Source organism: Emydura macquarii, unplaced genomic scaffold, assembly GCF_026122565.2.
Source record: "Emydura macquarii macquarii isolate MOO-44397 ecotype Brisbane River unplaced genomic scaffold, CSIRO-AGI_Emac_v2 contig_2994, whole genome shotgun sequence".
Taxonomy (NCBI): domain Eukaryota; kingdom Metazoa; phylum Chordata; order Testudines; family Chelidae; genus Emydura; species Emydura macquarii.
Window position 1 is genome coordinate 6,361,339 of NW_027133131.1, and position 22,780 is coordinate 6,384,118.

A 22,780-nucleotide genomic window follows, 5' to 3' on the forward strand; every position below is an offset into this window, starting at 1 on the left:
CGTGCATGACACATTTGGAGTCACACAACTCTCTAGCCTGCCAAAGAGACTTCCGGGAGGAACAGGAGTAGACGTAAGAACTGAATTGCTAATGCAGTAATAAGCAGGGAATAAGTCTTTTGTTTTAAAATAAAGGCAGAAGAAACCTTCCCGGGCTGCTTCATCTGCCAAAAGGAGTGGGGGGAAGGGCACCACCCTATGTTATGTTCCCTTTTCAGGTCACCATTAAGAGCATCAAATCCACCCTTGCTGCTTATCTCCCCAGCAAAGTCAATGGAAATTTTGCCAAAGAAAGGATTGAAAAAAGAATTAAAAGAATTCCTATTAAAAAGAATTCCTATTAAATTTGTGGAAATACATCTCCATCTACAGCACTTCGATGGCCCCCATTATCACAATATCTGAGCACCTCAAAATCTTTAATGCTTTTATCTTCGCACTGCCCTGTGAGGCAAAGCAGTGCTATTACCCCCATTGCACAGATGCTAAGTGGCTTGCTCAAGGTCACACAGGGAGTCTGTGGCAGAGCGGAGAACTGACCCTAGCTTTCCCATGTACCAGGCTAGCACGCTAACCACTGAGCCATCCTTCGATGAAACAGCTTTGCTGCCCTCTACTCAGTTTTGCCCATTTCAGACTTCAGGGTTAGCCCAGGAGGGAGTTAACTGGTTTTTTGCCAATTTCACATTTTTGTGCATTTCACTTTTACCCTGATTTTTTTTCTTTAAGCTAATTTTATTTCCTCCATAAAAATCAAACAACAAAACAAGCAGCAGCCCAAAACACAAACTCTGTCTCACGAATCTTTGATGCACAGACTCCAGAAGATTAACACACATTTAGACTTGCTCTCAGCCAGCCTTCAAACCCAGCGACACATGGCCGTGTCTGGGAATGCTAAGATGATGGCCACCCTCTTGGCCAATGCATCAGGAACCCCCGGAGCTAACAGCATAAACCACTACAGCTTGAGCCAAACCTCTACAGGTGAAGGGGCTGTAACCACTCACATCCGATGTTCATTAGCACAGAGGAGATCTTGTGACACACACTCATCAGTGGGTTACAGTGACACCCAAGACCTGACGTCAGTAGACAGGTGCCAAGCTGGATTCGGCAACCATTCAATGTTCAGCACGTGTCTGGCGCTGGACGTCAGGCCCTGACCACATTCTGGGCTGGGTTGGCAAGGTCCAAATAGGGTCTTGGATGGGTGTGACACTCTGCACCTCAAAGTAGCACCCCGGAACCCCCATATTCCCATTATGATATGATTACATACAAAGTCTGCCTTCTGAGGTATCATTGAAAAAGTCTGGATCTGTTGAACATGACTATCCTGTTGGATTGTCTGTGCTATCACTGTGATGAAGTATTGCTCTGTGTGTGTGTTACTGAAATACGCTGTGCAGTTCGGAGATGCCCACAGCTGGCCTTTCAGTGGCAACAAAGGATCAACTGACAAGACAGATTTACCTCAGGGCCAGCCAGACATGTGCTGACGGCCCATCAAGAAGAATCCACTCTCCCAGAGACACGTACGCAGTGGGGGCTGCCTGACCCCCACGTCACAGCAAGGATCTTTCTAGCTCCTGGAACAAAGTATAAAAGAGGGACAGTGACATCACCATTTGGCCTCTCTCCTCCCACACCTAGACCGCAGGCAACAAGAACGCTGGGAAGACAAAGACTTTGAACTGAGCGTGGAAATGGAATCACATAATGGCATCTGCAGCACCACATACCTACCCCCTGCGGGACAAGGAAGTGGCCTGGGGAGGGTTGACTCAGCAACATGAACTACACGTATATGTCACCTTATAAGGGAATGGCATAGGTTTAAGCCATATTACCCTATAGGGAAGTGGCAAAAGTGTAAGCCACGTCGCCTTACCGGTGCATGGTCAGCGAGTGCCCAGCGATGTGTAGGCCTCTGGTTGGCTAGAAGCCAAGGGTAACCTTAAAAGGCTATGCAGCAAATGATAGCCAATGGTCACCAAGGCATAGCAAACTGTTGCATGTGGAAAACTATGAAACCTAGATGCCAAGCAACAGTAGCCAGAGAGGAAGAATTACCTCACACCCAGCGTTTAGGGCGTGTTAGTTCAGTGGGCTGACGCATTCTCACTAGCCTGCTTCGCTACGGACTGATCACCCAGAGCGACTCTCCCGTCTGCAGAATCTAAGGCAAGCGGTCGTTTAAGTATTGGCCAACATGAGATATTATTACTTAAGCTTTGTAAGTATAAACTAACTTATTTGTTGTTTGTATTGTAAACCCTCTTGGGAAACTCCATAACTGGGCACCCTAGTGTCACAAAAGTGATAGCCGGGCGTTGATCCTGTGAGATCATTAACGCAGAAGTCTTGGGTGGCGCATTTTGTCCTTTCATGCACGGAGTTTCCCTCAATCTTTACTGTCATTTGTTTAGAATAAAAACTTATTGATTAAGAAAAACAAGCCTTGTCACTGTCTGCTTGACCTCCCGTATCCTATAAACCGAACCTTATTCGGTACCTGTTGGTTCCGACTCCACACTGAGGAGACTGGTCCCAGGCTGAGAGAGATTCAGCCTGTGTATTAAGAAATGTAACCTACCTGCCACATCCAGTGGGGTGAGAAAAGCTGTTTGAGTCCAATCTTACTTAGTCTGTTAAAGTTACATATAGAATTGCAGGCTAAATTCTATTTCTTATGTAACCAACTTTGACCTCTATGCCTACCACTTACAATCATTTAAAAATCTATCTTTCTGTAGTGAATAAACTTCTTTGAATCAGTTTGTCTAAAGTGCTTGGGAAATCTGCTCAAGTTACAGAGGCCGGTGCATGTCCCCTGTCCTTTATCGAAGGGGCAAACTAATTAATGAGCTTGCCCTGTTCAAGAATAGGTCTTGAGCAGCGTGAGACGGTATATTTCTGAGGTGCAAGGCTGGGGGCGTGGGAGATTTGCTGATGTTTCCTGGTGTATAGTTCATGAGCGGTTTGGAGAGCATTCATACACCGTAGCTGGGTGTGCCTCCATACTGGTGACTGAGTGATCACAGCATCAGTGCCTGGAGTGGTCTGCTGGTTGTCATTGGCAAAGCCTTGTGTGAGAGAGCTCAGGCTGAAGAGTTAAGGAGGCAGAGTAGTCCCAGTTCCAGGTTGTACCTAGGGATCCCGTCACAACAGGACACCAGAGCGTGGATCTGGGCTGGAGTAAATTGGTCAGCGCTTCAACCTGCCCCCTGATGTCAAATACTAGCTCGTCTAGTGTTAAAGGGGCCGAACGGCATGGGAACCAAAGTGGTTTCTAACAAGCCAGGGGTGGGAGGATCTGACTTGCACTTCCAACCACGACTGGTACTGGCCACAGCAGGTGGCAGAACTGAAGACAGGCCTGAACCAAACCACCAGCTTGTGGGGATCTGAAGGCTGCAGCCCTGTTTCCATCAGACATCAGCTGAGAGAGGGACCAGAGGCCACCTCTCTGCAGCCTTTTATGGTGCATGTCGATGCTGGAGGTAACGAGAGTCCGGCTGGGGGTATGTGGGAGGTAGTGTTGGTGCAGGGAGCCCCATCCTGCAGAACGGGGCTCCTGTTATCTGCTAGCAAGTGACTATGGCACTAGAAACGTATGTCCTATGTGGCCAGGAGCATCGGCCATGAATGAGACCCAGTGAGTGTCTCCAGCAATGGTGCCCTTCCTGCCCCACGCTCAGTCCGTCAGAAGGGCAGGATGCGCAGCTCCTCCAGTCTGGCCTTGGCAACGGCCTCCCAGCCCTTGTTGGCCTGGGGGTTGCGGGGCGAGGGGTGCATCAGGCCTTCCACCCGGACCTGGAGGCCGGCCGAGGCCAGGGCCTTGCGGGCCCGCTGCTCGGTGAAGCGGCCCACGCCGATCACCATGGTGACGCCAAGCAGACGCACAGCCTGGGCCAGGCCATCATCACAGACCTGCAGCAGGTGCTCACGCTGGGCGGCTGGCAGGTCAGCCGGCGTCAGATTCTTGCCGCTCTGGGTCATGAAGAGCAGCGGGCAGTGGTTGTGGACGAAGCAGCGGCAGAAGAAGGCCTCGGGATCAGGGCACAATGAGCGGAAGAGGCCCCAGAAGCGGGCGCCGCTCACCTCTGTCCGGGGGCACTCCAGCCCCAGGACGGGTCTCTTGGGGTGCTCCTGCTCCGGCTTGGACACCTGCCCGCAGACCTGCAGCCACTCCCGGACGTGACGCACCTCCCCAAACGGCACCTGTGGGGAACAAAAGCAGGGTCAGAAAGGAGCCTGACCTGCAAAGCCCACCTCCTCCAGCAGGAGGAGCCGGGGAGCCACGACCACTGATGGGCTGAAGCCAAAGGACACCATGGGAGGCAGTGTGGCCTCATGGATAAAGTATTAAGTTAAGAGAGTTGGGTTCTGTTCCCGGTTCTGCCACTGGCCTGCTGGACGACCTTTGGCAAATCATTCCCTGGCTCTGTGCCTCAGTTTCCCCTCCTGCCCTTTCTCTATTCAGAGTGTGAGCTCTTTGGGACAGGGCTGTCTCTCAATCTGTGCAGAGACCACAATGCTGGGATGGTCCCCTTTTGGGATCATGGTCTCTGGACCCTGCTGCTATATATACATTGTATAAAAACAACCCCTAATTTATTCTATTCCTGGGACTGGAGCCCAGGAGTCCTGACTCCCAGGCCCCGCTTTATCTAACCTCTCTCCTTTACCCATCTGGACAGGAACAGCTGAGACAGCCAAATCCCCTCTATCCGTCCCACAACCCTCTCTCCCAGCAAACAGGCTCCCATGGAAGAGCTGCTGGGCCCCAGCTACAGCTGCCAGGTTTGATCCCCCCACATGTGGGGCAACAACATCCCCAGAGCCGTCCCCACCAGGCCTGAGTGAGCAACCCAGGCCTTTCTCTGCCCGCCCCCACCACCATTCACACAGCCAGGCAAATGAAGGAAGCAGCCCCTCCCTGAAGCCCAGGTAGGAAGTGGCTCCATCTCTAATGGGCTGGTCCCCAAGAGCTCCTAAAAGGAGACTCCTCGGCAGAATCAATCCTGGCACTTTGCAGCTGAAAGGCTAATTGAGGGGGCCTGGTGGGGATGTGCTGACCTGAGGTGAGTGTCCCTGGGAAGCAGAGCACTCCACTGCTGGGCCATGGGTTTGGATTCAGTCCAGGTTCCCACGAGGAGGCAGCTGAGCTGCCCAAGTGAAACAGACCAAGGAGCCGCACTCCGGAACTGGGCGGGGTTTTGCAACACTCAAGCGTTGTGGGTAGGGGCAGCAGATCCGTAGCCACTGAGCCTCCAATCCATGGCCAGGGGCCTCCACCCCGGCTGGTCCCCCTTGCCAACAGCCTCAGCAGAGAGGCCACCAACCAGTCCCCTGTCTGCGTCACACCCCTCCACCCGCCACACCCTCGCCCAAAAGGAACCCGCATGCTCTCTGCTGGATTGGACCTGGCGGGGAGAAGCTGCCTTGGGACCAAGCACCCAACTCCTATCAGCGCCCAGGCTGATGGGGCAGGAAAGAGCCGGCAGAGGCTGCATCTGACTGGAGATGAGTGCTGGGAAGAGAGAGATTTGTAGGCGGAGGTCAGAAAAGAAATGAGGGGAGCTGATCCCATATTGGAGCCGTGGAGCTTCCCCCTTTCAGGCCATAAGAGACGGGAGTCAGCTGGCTGCAGAGAAGAGAGACCAGGCTATGTCAGCAGAGCAGGAGGGGGATGAGGGGAGACACAAGAGGTTGTGTTTTCCCTATACAAGGCACTCACTGGGCTCTGCTGGGGCAGGTCTCTGTACAGGGCCCTGGTTATTTTACCCTTAATGGAATTTAGTGGCTGCCAGACAGTCAGCTCTGGGGCTGGAGTGCACAGATCAGAGAGCAGCAGGGCAAGCTACGCACACACCGACTCCCCATTCCTGGGCTGCAGCTTCCATCCACCCACGGCCGGAGGGCAGTTAAAGCCCAGCCTAATCTTTGCCTCTGCTGAGATGTGCAAAGAGGCAGCCCGTCAGTGCCCACTGGCATAGTGCATCAGATGGTGCAGCCACCTCGGCCCCATTTCACACGGGCCACCAGGCCACTGGCAAACGGTGCCGATTTTTGCTGCCAGGCCTGGATTAGGATTTACAGCCTGGAGATCAGCTGCACTCAGCCCACTGCCATCCGGTCCCCCCTCTGCTCTCTGACCCCCCATGGGATGGAGGTTATTTGGAAAGGGGGCAGAGAAGAAGCACGAAGGCTGGAAGCATCTACATTGGGTGAGGGAAGGGGAAGGAAGAGAATGAGGTGGAGAATACAGGATCCGATCTCCGAGTCAGGCCCTGGGCTGGGTGATCTTCAAGTGCCAAATCCTCAGGGCAGGATCATCACACTGGGAGCTGTGGATCTGGCTCCGGTGTGGTAGGAAAAAACCCTTCCTGGCCCCTACCACCAGCTTGCTTCCTGGAGCATGAGAGTTGCTGTCAATCTTTTAGGGCTCCCATCACCACAATCTCTGAGCACATCACAATTTCTGATGTATTCACCTACACAGCCCCCTGGCAGGGCTATTATCCCCATTATACAACAGGGCAACTGAAGCAGTGAGGCTAAGGGACTTGCCCAAGCTCACACAGGGAAGTCTGTAGCAGAAGGACTTGATGGCAGGTCTCCTGCATCCTAGGCTGGTGCCCTAACCACTGTGCCATGCTTCCTCACCCCCTGAAGTGCACACAGATTCTTTGTCAAAGGGAGGCTGCCCCTGAGAGCAGACAGGGGAAGGCATGCCTAGAAGGAGTTAGCATGGCAGGTGATCGGAAGCAAGGAAGATGAAGGAGACAAGAGAAGATGCCCAGATGTGATTTCTGGAGGCAGAAGAGGTCTTGGGAAAGCTGGGAAGGGGCTGAGACTAAGACAGTGACATCATGAGGGGGTTGAGGGATCCTAACCCCGAGACCCCAACACTCACCCCAAAGGCTACAGATCCACTGCCCCCACCCACAGACTCCCAACATCACTCGCCCCAAGAAGAGGACCATGAGCTAGGACACCAGGGTTTAACGAATCTGGCATCAGTTGCTCCAGGGGCATGAAGTTGGCTCTTGCATTAATTGATACAAAACCCTGTGGGGTCCCACCCCGCACCCTGCCACGGCAGTCCTCACGGTCCTGGCCCTGCGCTGCCCCGATCTGTAATATTTCAGGAGTGGCCGATCTCACTCCGCTTCCCCCCCCAATCTATCGATCGCCCCTGGGTCTAATGTCAAGATAATGCCTTCCTCACTCCCCTGCTTGCCAGATCTGCCAATTAGCATCTGGACAAATGCAGCTTGGCGGGAGGCCCTGCCCGCCTCCCGATATAAATTAAAGCGCATTATTGAATGATTTGTTTAGCTGATCCCCTGACCTCTGACCCCAGGACCAGGGGCTGTCAGAGGGCATCAGTGATGGAGCAGCTGTCAGGCACCAGGAAGGGGGTCTCAGTTTTGCTCTCCCATCCCCTCACGTCATCCAGCAAGCAAGACACAGGGGGCAGTCACCGGGTGCTGCCTCCCCCCCACCGGTCACTTGGATAAACTGGCCACTCCTTGAGTCAAACACCTACTGAGATCCTGAGTGTGAGATCAGGCCCCAGAGCTGGGACTGGGAAGGAGCTGGCTGGACAGACCCCCAGGTGACAGCAGGGCTGGGGTGTTACCCATGATTCTCCTGTGACCTGGTTTTCCTGGCCAAATTCCACCATTCTTGTTACCTTAAAACCCCTCCCTGCAGCTTCGGATGAACAGAGAGAGTCCTTCTTCACTTCCTGTCCTACAGTGCTGCTGTTAAACAGGTGCTGCATCCCACACCAGAGGCAGCTGCATTTCAGAAGTTGGTGAAACCAGCCCTGTATAAACAGCTGCTGCATCCCACCCGAGAGGTGGCTGCATTAGATTGGGAGCTCTTTGGGCCAGAGACTATCTTGTTGTTGTGTGTGTGTGTGTACAGCACCTAGCACCATGGGGTGCTGATCCATGACTGGGGCATCTAAGTCAGAGGTTTTCAAATTGTGGGGTACACCCCGCCATAGGGGGGCACAGAGGAACATTAAAGGGGGTGACTGTTAACACCAGCCCTGCACAGGAGGACCGGGGGATTGAAGACGGTGCACTACCTTCACCCCCTAACTCATCTCAGCAGGCCACCCAGCCTGTGGGTCAATGTCAATGCCTCCATGCCCAGCACTGGCTCCACCCCCAAAGATCATTGCATGTGTCTTCCCCCACTCTGAAAACCCGAGGGGGAGGGGCAGGTATTGGGGGTCGCAACCAAACATTCTAACTCAAAGGGGAAGCTCAACTCGCAAAGTTTGAAAACTGCTGTCCTAGGTATACACGTAAATAATAATAGTAGTAATTTCAGTGCTGGGTGAAGTGTAAACAACAGCTGTGTTCCACCCCAGAGGTGGCTGTATTCACAAACTAAACAAACTGCAAAACTAAACCACTGTAACAAATAATGGCCAGACAGGAAACTCAATCTATCCATAAGACTTACACAGTACCGTTACCATTGTATCTGAGCACCCCAAAACCCCCCTGTGAGGCAGGGCTATCAGCCCCATGATGCAAGTGGGAGAAACTGAGGCACAGAGCAGATAGGAGATTCCCCCAAAGTCACACATGAAGGCTTCAGCCAAGCAGGAGCTTGAACCACAGTCTCCCAAGTGCTAGGGTAGGGCCTGAACCACAGGACCATCCATCCTCTCACTGAACAAAAGGAGACTCTCCAATAGCAGTACAGAGCCTATGACACACAGCTGAGCAGTTCTGGTTCTATCCAGTAGAGGGCAGCAATATCGCGTGCACAGGCTAGCATTTTGCAGTATCTTTGCAGCCCTTGAGTCTGATAGCAGCTTTCCGCCCTGCTGTGAAATGTGGCCTTCACTTCCTGGCACGGCATCAAAGCAGCAGCGGATCTACATGGCCCCAATGAAGTCAGATGTTACGGGAGGAGGCAGGGAACACTGGTCCCACCTGAACGCACAGCAAAGCAGCATGTCAGCGCCTGCTATACGAGCAGCACTTGAGGGAGCCGCAGCTCTGTGGGCAGATGAGCATTAACAGAGGGAGATCCTGCTGTAGTGCAGGCTTTAATTACTCCCGGAGTGAATGCCATTAATATTAACCAGCTGCATCATATCAATCAAGCAGGTCGCGTCTCCCAGCTGCAGCCGCTGAGTGCAGTAGGCTCCTGGGCTGCTGCTCTGGGCTATCCCAACAGGGGGCCGGGGCACATCATGAAAAGGGGTCATGATCCAATGAGTAGGGCACTGGACCAGGAGGCCTGAGTTCTATTCCCAATTCTGCTGTGGGATTTTGGACAGTCCCTTTCCATGCCTCAGTTTCCCCTCCTGCTCGTTAGATGTGTAGATTATGAGCTCTGTGGAGCAGGGACGGCCTGCCATTACGTGCACGCGCAGCACCTGGCGCGCATCGAGATCTTGGTTGGGTCCTCTAGGCTCTGCTATAATGCACATACTAACGTTATTTGACTCCGTGGAGCAATGGTCGACTGACACCTGCTGGGCACCCTTCAGCGATCACCACACTGGCTGTGACAAGCACAGGAGCATCACGCTGGCATTTCTCATGCATCCACCGCGTAACTCGGACTCATCCCAACTCCGCCCTGGGCCCCAAGATGCCAGTTTGAACGTGGGGAGACTGGTCTTGTCTAAAGCATTAAGGGGCTCTGGGGCCCATAATGACATGGGGCGAGATCCTGGCCCCACTGAAATCAACGGCCAAACGTGATTCTGCCCACAGGCCCTGCCCCTAAATGCTCCCAATCCTCAACTCCCCATTTTCCCCCTTTACCCGGGAGACCTCTCCCTTGCCCCCCTGGGGCCAGCTACCTTACCCCAGTCTGCGCCATCCCAAAGGGGCCAGGGTTCATGCCAAGGAAGAGAACCTCTTTGGGGGACTGGCAGTATCTTCTCACGTAGTCCTCGTGGAGCTCCCACGCGTACTCCAGAGGTCTGTAGACATAGTAAATGGGGTGGGAGAAGGAGAGCTCCCTGAGACGCACGTTCTGCTCCAATTCGGCCTGCAGGAACCGACTGGCCAGGGCATCCATCTGGGGGTCAGCCTGATCCACGGGGGCAGCGCCGAGGGGAGCCGCTGGCCACTCCATCATGCTGCCATCTCCTGCCAAACAGACACTGGCCAATAAGAGAGACGTGGGGCAGACGTGTGACATTTGGGGTCATTTTCCTTGTGAGGGAACAGATTCCCACTCTACCCCAACCCCTGCTTATTCACAGGGCATGTACAGCTCCGAGCACCTGCTGCCAGGGCAGTGAGGGGAGCTGGATCGCCACGGTGCCACTGGTGGGGTTGCCAATAGAGGACCGGCTGTCGTGGCAGCTCTGGACACATGCACAGCTTGGTCCCACTCTGAGCTGGCAAGAGACCGAGCAAACTCACCTCACAGAGGCCGCCACAGATGGGTCGTCCCACTGACCCAGGCAGATGGGAGCTGGTGCCCTCAGAGTCGGAGACTCCGGCCCCCATTTCCAGCCCAAGCTACTGAGTCCCTCAGGCTGTAAACCCGATTCAAACCCGCAGCCTCAAGGTGAAAGGCAGCACCGTTCCCTTCCAGCCAGGGGCCCTGACCTGGGGCCGGATTTTAACCTGTGCTCTAGACATGAAAGGCTCCATATCCTATACCCAGCACCCTTGAGCATCTGATGCTAATCATCTGGGGCTAGATTGGAAGTGGGGCCCCTTAGAGGTGAACGGCCCTATATCCCCTCTCCCCTATGCCAACCAGTCCCTTCACTCTGGGCAGATCGGAACCAGTATCCCTTGCAGGAAAGGCCCCATGTCCCATTCCCCACCCCCTTAAGCCAACCAATCCCACCACCTTGCATCTGGATCACAGCCAGCCCCCTTCCCACAAGGGAAAAAGCCCCATGTCCCATTTCCTGATCTCCCCTGAACCATCTTGCCCCCTGTCCCCGCCCCCCAGCCTGGAGCCAGAGCGGAACCAGTGCCCCCTAGAGGTGAAAGGTTCCATATCCCATTACCCCACCTCCTCTGAACCAGCCAGTCCCCCCACCCCCGGTTCAGATCAGAGCTGGCGACCCCTAGTGGTGAAAGGCCTCATATCCCAGTCCCACCTCCCCATACAGCCTATTTTGTACCAGAATTCTTTCCGTGCTGGAACACAGATGAGTGATTTCATCGTAGCCCTGGTTACAAGTGAACCAAGAAAGACCTCCACATAGATCCCTCCACGGGGAATGTGCTTTTTATAGCCTTTTTTATGACTGTAATTAGTAAAGCATTCGCTCAGATACAAACCATTACTGTAAATAATCTATAAACGCTTTGTGCTGTGATTAAACACACACACACCAACACACACACAACCTACAAAACCCAGATTCGCACTTTGGTAAGTGAGGGAGGAGAATATTAACCTTCCAAGAACCCAGCCGTAAGGCGCCTGCAACTTGCATTATCACTCAATTATGGCAGCACACAACCAAGATCAGGGCCCCATTATTATTATTATTAATTATTTGTATTACAGCAGTGCCTGGGAGCCCCAGACACGGGCCAGGCCCCCAGTGCTCTAGGAACTGTATAGTATTTATTCGGTGTATTATGGTAGCAGCTCAGAGCCCCAGTTATGGGCCAGGACCCCATTATGTTAGACACTGTATAAAATATTGAGTGCAACTAAGCCAGGACCATACTGTGCTAGGCGCTGTACATTATTTATTAGGTGTATTACAGTAGCACTCAGGAGCCACAGTCATGGATTAATATGCTAGGAGCACTCCAAACAGAGAACAAAAATACAGTCCCCAACCAGAGAGCTTTCAGTTTAAATAGACAAGGGCCAGGAGGAGAAACTGAGGCACAGACAGGGGATGAGAATTGCCCACAATCACCCAGCAGGCTAAGCTAGACTAATAAAATTTTCAATCCTCCACAACTCCCCTGACTGCCTTTTATCACCTCCCCCACCAGGGTTGTGACCCACCAGTACAAACACACCACCCTCCACTGTACCACCTCTCTGCATCCTACCTCACTTCCCGGCACAGGGAAGTACAAGGCATGAACACAACAGATGGAAAAACACCCTATCAAACCTCTCGGATCACAAGAACAAATGGGGATAAACTGGCGACTGAAGAGCCTGGAAATGAGAAGGTTTCGTTCTAAGGCCAGACGGAACCATTGTGATCATCTCATCCGACCTCCTGTATAGCACAGGCCAGAGAACAAACCATCCAAGGAGGCTGGTTCAGTAACAGCCTCCCACGGAGAGAGAGGACAAATGTCCTAACTAGTCTGAAGAGGGAGCTTGATCAATTCCTGAACAGGCTTATCTGATGGGGTTGCTGAGACCTTCCATCCTACCTGAAGCGGGGTCAACAGGTGAGGCTTCCGAAGAGACTGATGCAACACCCCCGACAGTAAGTTGTTTTCCAACTTCCCCCTCCCCCCCCCCTTCCACTTGAGGATTTCAAAGCCCTTGGCAAACACGTTAGTCAGAGTTTAAGCTCTGATTCAGGTATATTTTTCATAGATTCCACAACCAGAAGGGCCACTGTGATCCTCTGGTCTGACCTCTTCCATAACACGGGCCCACAGTCATTCCTGTTTGAACTAGAGCAGATCTTTTAGAAAACCATCCCATCTTGATTTAGAAATTGCCAGGGATGGAGAATCCACCACGACTTTTGGGAATTTGTTCCAATGGTTAATTACCCTCACTGATAAAAATGTGCACCTTATTTCCAGTCTGAATGTGTCCAGCTTCAACTTCCAGCCATTGGATCTTGTTAGACGGGATCCCCATTAGGTACTTATGGATTGGGAACAAGTCACCCCTGAACCTTGCTGGCTGTGCCAAATTCAGCTGACTAGGGCTTAGACCACTGCAGCCTCGGGGCAGACGGGGGAAGGCCCTAGCCCTGATGCACTTGAGTCCAACTTCAAGTAGGCGGGAGCTCTCTCCGCACAATCTGCACTGGTTCCTGTGTGCACTGGTGCAGCTATACCAGGGGCTGGAGTTGGAGCCAGACTCCAGCCTAGAGTGCTTAGGACTGTGGAGTACGTGTTCCCCACCAGCATCTGGCCAAGCACCGGGCAGGTGGCAAAATAGTCGGGAACGCCAAAAGTGTCATTGATTTCCGCCACGGAGGACAGTCTGTTCCAGAGAGCAGGGTGCTTGCGAATGGGACATTCACAACTCTCCTGTTCAAAATGTTTGCATTGTCTGCTGGGAAGAGAAACAGTCCTCTGGAAAAGGGAGACGTGTGTGATCCTGCGGTGACAGCAGGAGAACTCCTGGGTTCTATCCCCAGCTCAGTGAGGGCAGGGGGGTCTCATGGTTAAGGTAGGGGGCTGAGAGTCAGGACTCCTCGGTTCTATGCCCAGCTCACAGAGGGTAGAAGGGGACTAGTGGTTAGAGCAGGAGATGGAGTCAGACAATACCCAAACACTGATTCACTGGGATTGCAGGTAAGTCACTTCCCCTCTTCGCACCTCAGTTTCCTCATCAGTAAAATGGGGATAATGACCATGCCCCACCTTTGTAACACACTTTGAGGTCAAGGGATGAAAATGTGCTGATTTAGAAGTGCACAGAATTCATTGCTATTATTAACAGAGTGACAGAGCAGCAATGTGGGGCAGTGGTTGCACTGGCCCGGGTCTTGGGACACCTGGGTTCTAGTCCCAGCTCTGCCTGTTGTGTAACTGTGGTAAAGTCACCTCCATGAGCTGTGCCTCAGTTTCCCCTCATGCCTCTGGTCTATTTAGACTGTGAGGTCTTTGGGGCAGGAAGGAACTGTCTCTCATTCTGTGTCTGTCCAGCACCTAGCATACCGGGGCCTTGATCTCAGACCAGGTTTAAAAAAAAAAAGAGCAAAGAATTACTTCTGCTCTTATGGGGGTGTCCTGCCACCCTACCTCCTCTAACTCAAGGGAACCTCAAACCTTTCGTCCCATCATCAAACATGCTGCTTGCTCCGAAATGTAATCCCCATACCAACTGCACAGGGCGTAAAGCCATCTGCCCCCAATGGAAACCGTCTCGGAACACCACTCTCCCAGATGATGTGTTAACCCTATCCCACCCGCTGGAAAGGGGATGCCTTCAACATTTAACATAGAAAGAGGATGGGGCATAAGGTTTAGCTGAACAGGTTCCCCACAAAGCATCAGTCACAAACCATTTCCCCAGTGGACTGGAACAGTCTAGATTCCAGCATGAAAGCGTTTTGGAGACTCTTCTCTGGAGACTGCCAATCACAGCTTCCTCCAAGGGACTAGATTTTCCTTAGTCCCTCCCAGTTCCCTGCAAGTCTGTCCCCCAATATTGCAGGTGGGGTGAATTTGTTACCATTGGTCAGCTAAGCCATGTGGTTAGGGTGTGGGACATCATTTCTGCTGTCCAGCGGCAAAGGAAGCTCCCCCCGCAATTTGGGTCATAGCTTTGAAGGCCGTTATTGATGAAGTGTCAAGAAGGAATTTTCTTCCCAGCTCAGACTGGCTGGGATCGGGAGGGTTTCCTCCTTGCTCTGCAGCATGGGGTGTGGATCATCTGGGCACATCCCACCTAATCAATTCCCTGCCCCTGCAGTGGCCTCAGGCATCGGTGGCACCTTGGTCTCTCCTGTTCTCTGCCTGTGGCGCACAAGGCGCCCATGGTGAGTTACTGCACAACAAGCCAAGTCAGCGCCCCAGCTTGCAGCCCAGGAACATCCCATGTGAACACAACTACAGGGCAGTGAAAGTCCCAGATCACAGCTTGGCCAAGTGTACCGCGCTTCCATGGCCATGCATCTCCTGAGGACAAAAATGGTGTTGTCTACCTAAGGCCACTGGGCTCAGTACAGGGGGAACTGGTGAAATTGAATGGCCTGACACATATAGACGGCCAGACAATAGGCTCTAATGGAGTCTTCCGGCCTGAAACTCTACCCTTCTCAGTAGCACAAGCCAGAGAATCTCACCCACATGCAGCTCTCAGCTCCTACCACAGGGTGAGCAGCACATGAGAGTTCTGTTAATGTCTCGCTGTTTTCTTCGGTGGGATCCCCCACCCGTCTACACCTGGTGTCTTGCCTGCTACTCAGGCTGGCAGCTCCTCAGAGCAGGGAATGTCTTTTTGTTCTGTTTGCACAGCACCTAGCACATGACTGGGGCTCCTAGGTGCTATGGCAATAAATAAAGAAGAGTAGCTATACTGCAGAAAGCTCAGGTCACCTCTCCTAAATGGGTGGTTCCCAGGTGCTGGTTTGCATCTGAGCTGTCATCAGGGAAGATCCATTAATTGGATCTTTATCTAACACCCAGCCTGCCCAACCACTAGACCTCATGCCCCCCCCCCCCCCCCCCCCCCCCCCCACAACCAGGGATAGGACCCAGGCATCCTGATTCCCAGTCTCCTTTTTTCCATCACTAGATTGCACGCTCACTTCCCCATCTGAATGAATCCAGGGACCCAATGGGCACAGCAGGAAAATGAAGTTGTCCAGATATTCACAAACCAGGGACAGCTACTCCAGTCCCCAGAGTCCCAAACTGAAACTGAGCAAATAGGTTGCAGTGAATAACTCCACCTCATTCCCTGCAGCCAATCAGCACTGCCTTCAAACAACTGGGTTTTCCTTAGTGCGGCCTGGTTCCCTGCAAGCCCATCCCTCGATATTCTAGCTGGACTGGTTTGTTGATGACTGATCGGCCAAATCACATGCTATGGTTTGGCTTTCCTGACTGGATGAGCTGGCAAAGCGCTCCTGGCCTGGATGCTCACATTGGGAGAGTGTAAAAGTGGGTGTTGGCAAAGAACCCCTGGAATCTGCTTCCCCCAAACACATGGGCCAGGGAAACTCAAGTGCAGAATTGTCCACCCCAGGGCCCTCAACATCTCAACAACCGGGAGAGGGGCTGAGTCTCCATGGCCCATACAAAGTAGCTCTGCTCAGATTGCCCAAATAGGGAAAAGCGTCATGATGGATTTAAGGCTCAAACATCTGTAGCGAAACTGGGCTGAGGCAGCATGGCCTGATAGTAGGGCACTGCCCTGGGATGCAGGACACCTGGGTCCTGTCCCCAGCTGTGCTACTGATTTAGGGCCAGTCCCATCCACTCTCTGTGCCTATAGGCTGGGAGTTCTTTGGGGGCAGTGACATCTCACCATGGATCCGTGCAGCCCCTGGCAAATGGGGAACGTCACTGGGTGGTCTACATGCTACTGTACTACAAGTAATATTGAGACCTATCAAATTCATCATCATTCAGTGCTAACAGCTCTTCATCTCAGCAGGAGCGAGCTCAACGGCTGACCTGGCTGCCGAAGGCCCCAACTCCAGAGGCAGCCACCTCTGCCCTGTTTTGCAAAGACTAAGCCAGTTTGTTCGAGGCCTAAGGGCTGTTGATATTAGCTCCATTGCAACTCCTCTGACCCTGCCGAGGTTGCAAAACAGGCCCAGAGGGGTCGCTACCAGCAGATCAGATTACCTGACAGGCCAGCCTTAAACATCTGAGGGGCGCCACTCACAGGGACAGAGTGTCCCGGGAATGGGTCACTGAACCTTTCATCTCCAGGTCACCAGTTCAAACCCAGGCAGGGCCCGCAGTGACACAACCATGGGAGTGGGGAGCCAGGTGGCAGATGCTGGTTCAGTTCCCTGGGGGGACAGGAGGCCACATCACAAAATGAAGCGGCACAAGGAGCACTTGGGTCCATGACCGAGTGCCAATGGGCTGTGGAGATGAAAAGTTCCCCTCTGTCAGCGGGTTGGGGGGGGCACAGTTGAAAAGATTTCCTAGGCATGGGGCAGGCAGAGAGCGATGTAAAAACTGACCCCACCCCAACTCCTGGCTAAAGCCAAATCGTTACCTATCAGTGGAGGCCCCAATATCACAACTGGCACGAGATGGCACCTAACCCCTTACGTCAATGGCATCACACCCCATTATGCCCAGGTCCTTGGTATCATTCATCAGTCCCCTGTACAGGTGGAATGGAGCGCTCTGCCCACTACGCCAGGGCTTCACTAATAAAACAGGACAGGGAAGGGGACAGAAGCATGCACGGAGCCCCATGGCCTGCATTTTCTGTGTCCCCATCCTGGAGCAAGGTCGACACCGAAGCTTGGAAAGTTTGAGGGCCTGTCATGGGGACCCTGCCATGGCAGCTGGACCGGCAGGCTCCAGGCGGAGAGGGGACCCACTTCAGGGGGTGCCTCCACTCTTGCTGCTGTGATGGAGAGGAGTGGGAGCTGCCTGGGTGTGCAGCAGGCCCTCCCTGGATCCTTCACCTGCCCCTGAGCCCTTTCCAGCCCTGCATTCAAATCCACCATAGTCCCTACAGCAACACACTAGACTAGAGATTCTGGTTCAATCTCCAGCCACAGCCTCCTACTCCCGGTCCCAAGCACTGCAGAGGCAGCACCCGTGTTGCACTGCAGCGTCACCTCTGGCCAATCTAGACACTGCAACAATGAACCCCAGTCAGCCAGCTTTGGATGGAGTGCGGCTGGTGTGGTATAAAGGGAGCAGGGATGGAGAGCAAACTCCATCCATTTTAGCAAAAGCTAAAATTGGGGAAAGATTTGGGACTTGTGAACATTTTCACCAACGCAAATTGTGACCCATCACAAAGAACCAAATGCAGCACTTTCTATCTGTGACTACTCACCAGTCAAGCTCTTTAACTGGTGGCCCAGCTCTGGTGCCTTCTGATATTTCCCTTTCACAGATGGCCATCATTTTAAAGAGAGGCCCTTGATTTCAGGTGCCCAATTTCAGACCAGGAGAGACCAAGCAGCCAAAAGCTCAGCTGAAACCCACTGAAGCTGTGGGCTCTCCACCCTTCTCAAAAAGCAGGCCCCCAGCGTCACAATCTGGGCACCCAAAATCAGCAGCCAATTTTGAAAACGCTGGCCTAACCGTCTTGCCGAAGGTCACATAGCCAGCCAGAGGCACAACCGGTGAAACCCAGGAGCTCTGGTGCTGAATGCCCTGCTCTAACCAATGTACAGTCTTGACTTTTTACTCTCTTGAAATAGCCCAGGACTTTGTCAACTTAGTAGTGTGTCCACACGAATGATCGGAGAGACGGTACCCCCGGCTGTGCCCCACTGAAATGAGCATGAGCTGAGTAAGAGGGCTAATAGGGTAGTTCTCAAACTTCATGCTGGGGATCTCTCCCCACGACTCTTGCAGGGGCCTCCCCTCCTGGTTCTGATCTCATGCTGTCCGTGCAGCTATTAAGGCTCGGTTATGTTTAAAAACCACTAGAACAGGGCCCGACAGCCAAAGAGAAGAAAAACTCATCTGGCGGGAGCAGTGTGGCTGGTGGGCCTCACACAATCCCCATTCCTTTGTATCTGGGGTGTTTCTGCCCCCTCTACAGGGGCAGGGCTCCAGACTAAACTGGCCCCCTAGCTGCAGCTCCAATCTCTCCAGCGCACTTTCCAGTTGGTTTCCTGCTCATTTGCTGCCTCCCCGATTTCGGTGTTGGTGATAAATCCCATCACAGCCGGGTTGTGGGTTCACGCCAGGAGGAACAGAATGATGCATGCAGGAGGGGACCAAGGTAAGTCAAATCAAGGAGCCTGCACCTGGCGGCAAACTAGCCCAGGGCATCACAGCGGGAGAGGGGCAGCTCCTGGGGTGCGGGAGGGGGGTGCTGCACCATCCCCATTGCGGGGGGAGACAGAGAACTCACTCCCTCCCTCCTCTGCCCCTCCTCCATTCTCTCTCCCAGCCCCCCTTCTTCCCTCCTCCTCCTCCTCCCAGCTCCCCCCTCCCAGCCCCCCTTCTTCCCCATGGCCGAGCAGGCAGACAGAGGCAGGAGGGGGCAGCTCTTTCCCCACCTCCCCCTTGGGGCAGCGGCCAGCTCTTCCCTCCTGCCTCCCGTCCTCACCCTACGGGCCCAAAGGCCAGCGCGGCCCCGCGCCTCCTGCCCCGCCCCCTTGCTGTCCCTTACCTGCCTCCCCCCAGTCCAATCCCCCAGCTCCGGGTCAGGGCCAAGGCCCTGGCGGCTGCCCGGCTGCCCTCGCCATGTCCGCTGGAAGTTGTAGTCCTTCCGCCCCCCCCGCTCCTTTGGTGCTCATCTGCGGCCCTGCCGCACGCGCACTACAACTCCCAGCAGGCCCCGGGGAGCCAATGGCAGAGGCACGTGGACGCCTCGCTCAGTGCCATGCGACAGCAGCATCAGCTGGCAGAGGCCCCTGTGTGTATGTATGTGTGAGGGGGGGGGGGGGGCGTTATAGGGACAGACGGGTGTGCGCATGTGCGTTATAGGGAAGGACACAGGGTTTTGTGTGTGTGTGTGTTATAAGGACACAGGGTTGTGGGTGGATCAGTGTTATAGGGACATAGACACGTGTAAAACAGCACCAGATAACTTTTCTTAAAGAAAACCCAGTTTTCCCAAGTCTCACCATTGCATTGTAACTCTCACAATATTGGATGCTTTGTTTTAAAGCCACAACTCCAAAAGTCATAGGACCACATGGGGGGGAGGGGGCGGTAGAAAGAAAATAGAGTACGTTTCTAGCCCTGGTAATGCAGGGAAAAGCTTGAAAACACAACCCCCAGTGTGACCCTAAAGCAGCGTTTCTCAATTAAATTTCCCCGCGGAACCCTTTAGGCTCCGTGGGGAAATTACACTCATACTCAATACCCTCCGCCGAAAAATCCGGGACATCTTCCCTTTTCCGGCGGCACAGAGAACAGCTGCTCTTGGCGGTGCGATGTCACTTTCTCGCGGAACCCTGACAGTGTTCCCGCGGAACCCAATTGAGAAACACTGCCCTAAAAGCTCAGCAACCAGAAGGCAAAGAAAAAGAACCCCAAATCAATCGTTTTTGGAAAAAGTTCATGATTTTTAAGCTAGTCTCACGATTTTGCAGGGCCTGATTAATTCGTGATTGTTTTTAACAGTTGGGGTCAACCACCACACTGCAAATGTCCTTCCTTTTGTTACTCTATAATCCCATAAAGACTAAAAGGGGGAAACCTTAATCATCCAGGGAGAGATTTCTCCAAGCTAGCTACAGGATTTAGGTTCTCCTTTATATATTATTGCTATCATTTGTATTGCAGTAATAGCACAACCCCAATTGGCCACGCACTGTACAACCCTTCCCCCCCACACACACACACACAAAAAATGTGTGCTATATATGTTATGTTATAGTTAGATGTGTATGCCAGGGTTTATGGAGAGGGCTCAGGAGATTGTTCCCACAGTTATGAAGAGGTGAAAGGAGTTTCATTTGGTGTCTGGCTGGCTGAGTTCCTGTTGAAATTATTACTGTACTTTAAAGCGGTGGAGTTTTATTGTATGATCAAGGATGTGTTAGGGTGGCTAAAGCATTAAATGATGAGTCCGGACCCAGAAAATCATGAGATTGACTTGAAATCATGAAACGTTAAAATAAAATAATTAGTTGTTGATGGTGGTTGTTGTTGGGTTGTTTTGTTTTGTTTTTCCTCTATTTGCCATCTGGGTTACAAGTCTTCATGGGTCACGCTTTCAAGTTTTTAATCATCAGGCTCAGGGGCTGGATCTTGAAGAAAAACAGAAAATGTTGTGAGGTTCATGCTAATATCACAAGAGTTATCTGTCCCAGATTGTGGCTGATTATGGGGTTGTTCTATGTTTGTATGGCAAAATGGGGTCCTGGTCCACGACTGGGTCTCCTAGGCACTACCATAGTACAGTAATAAATATTAGTAAGAGGTGCTGAAGGCTTGGAAATTTGGCCAGGCAATTCATAAGTAGTAGTGTATACCTGAATCAAGGCCTCATGTTCCTGAATCACACTTGGCCCTCATCCAGCAGATTCCAGAGTCCCCCTGCACAATCTGTGCTTCCCCTTTGGCCAAATGAGATCAGGAAAAGCAGGCAGCCTTACCAGGGGGCTGGGAGAGTCACTCTGGTTCAAAGAACCAGATCTAGGCAGCATGATCATTATTCAATTATCCCATGAAAACGACCCAGTCTAATTATTCCTCAGGTGAAAACCAATTTAAAACAGGAGTTAAAAATTCACAAACACTAATGGATGAATGATCCCAGCCACTAGGTCTGCTTTAAACCTGCCTGATCTCCCCACAGAGTGAATACTGCACTTTGAGAAGGAGGAAGGCAGGAAGATGTGGGGGGTGCTACTGAGGACCCCAAGATCCTGTTGTGCAGAGGACAGATGGAAGCAGATTTACATCACACACTTAACAGGTAAATGGGACAAAATGCACCCTTGCCACTTTGTAGATTCATAGATTCCACAGCCAGAAGGGACCACTGTGACCATCTAGTCTGACTTTGGGTATAACAGGCCGTAGAGCTTTCCCAAATTAATCCCTTTTGAACTAGAGCAGATCCTTTGGGGGGAAAAAAATCCAACCTTGATTTTAAAACATTTCATTTCACTTGAAACAAAAAACAAAAAAAAATCAACTTCTTCATTTCACCAAAAAAACTGAAAAGTTTTTGTTTCTGGTCAACCTGAAGTGAATGAATTCCTCTCCCCCCCCCCCCCCCATATTTTTGGTCTCATCACTGAAAAATCAGTCTGTTGCACAGCTCTAATCTCAATTTAGATTGTAAACTCCTTGGGACAGGCAAGAACCATATTTTTGTTCTGTTTATACAGCACCTAGCGCAATGGGACCCTGGTCCATGACTGGGACTTCTAGGCACTACCATAATATACCTAATAGATAATGTTCAGTGACTAATACCATGGGGTTCTGGTCCCTGACTAGGGCGCTAGATGCTACCATAATATACCTAATAAATAATGTACAGCACCTAGCACAATGGGATCCTGTACCATGACTGGGGTGGGGGCTCCTTGGCACAACCATAGGGCACCTAATAATAATAATAAGTCAAACCCTTAAATACACAGGCACCACAAATCGCTAGTTGCATTTGAAAATTCCTCCCAGACTTTAATTTAAACCAGAGCAAGTCCCCACCGCATCCTCACCCCATAACTCCAAAATGCTGGAAGAGATTTTGCCCCAACATTCACAGATGGGCAAAGACCAAGAGTGAAAAAGTTGCACCCCAAAGATGAACGCATGGGAAAGTTAGGAGCATGCTGAAAAACAAAAAATTGTTTTGCAGCTTCAGTTTGTACTGGCTGATGGTTTGACTGCTTTGATAAATAACTGAATTCCCACAAGATGGGGTGGGTAGACTGTGGGCTGCCGTTTGATCACCTTTCTAATGGAAGAAACAAATCCAGGGAGTTTCACTGCTGACTCTTTCCATTCCATGTTCTGCTCTGATTAAAAAAAGGGAAAAAAAATATTCTGGCATAAATATGCCCAACCTGACGATGAGCAGAAACGAATGGATCTAATTATTGTTTCTGTCAACACTCAGGACTTATCAGCTGGGTTGGAGCAGTTGCCTTGTCCCCTTACCCACACCCGCCCTTGTGCATGCGTGTGTGAGTGTGTTGTTAGCAATGAAATGATGTTTAAAGGCCCAGACCTAGGCCTTTAGATCCAAACATTTCAAAGCATCAGACACCCCCCGCTTGCTCTGGACTTTCTCTAGCCAGAGGCTGTGCAAAGCAGTGGAATGCAAGACTCGAGTCTGGAAGGAGGCGTCTTCGCTTGGAGTAGCTCACAGCTAATGGCCCACACGGGGAGCACATTTGGCAGTGTGGCCTAGTGGTTAGAGCCTTGGACAGGAACTCACAAGACCTGGGTTCTGTTTCCAGCTCTACTGCTGGTCAGCTGGGTGATCTTGGACAAGTCACTTCCCTTTGCTGTGCCTC

At 52.2% G+C, this 22,780-nt stretch overlaps 1 protein-coding gene across 1 annotated transcript; it reads right to left on the reverse strand.

Annotated features, from left to right (window-relative positions):
* Nucleotides 1-163: 163 nt before the first annotated feature.
* SMUG1 (single-strand-selective monofunctional uracil-DNA glycosylase 1) lies at nt 164-19,054 on the reverse strand. Its single transcript, XM_067529647.1, has 3 exons — nt 18,964-19,054; nt 9,859-10,145; nt 164-4,227 (listed from the first exon to the last, which is right to left on the reverse strand). Exons 2-3 carry the CDS (start codon nt 10,132-10,134, stop codon nt 3,709-3,711), a joined length of 795 nt encoding a protein of 264 aa, XP_067385748.1. The 5' UTR covers nt 10,135-10,145; nt 18,964-19,054; the 3' UTR covers nt 164-3,708.
* Between the last annotated feature and the right edge of the window lie 3,726 nt (nt 19,055-22,780).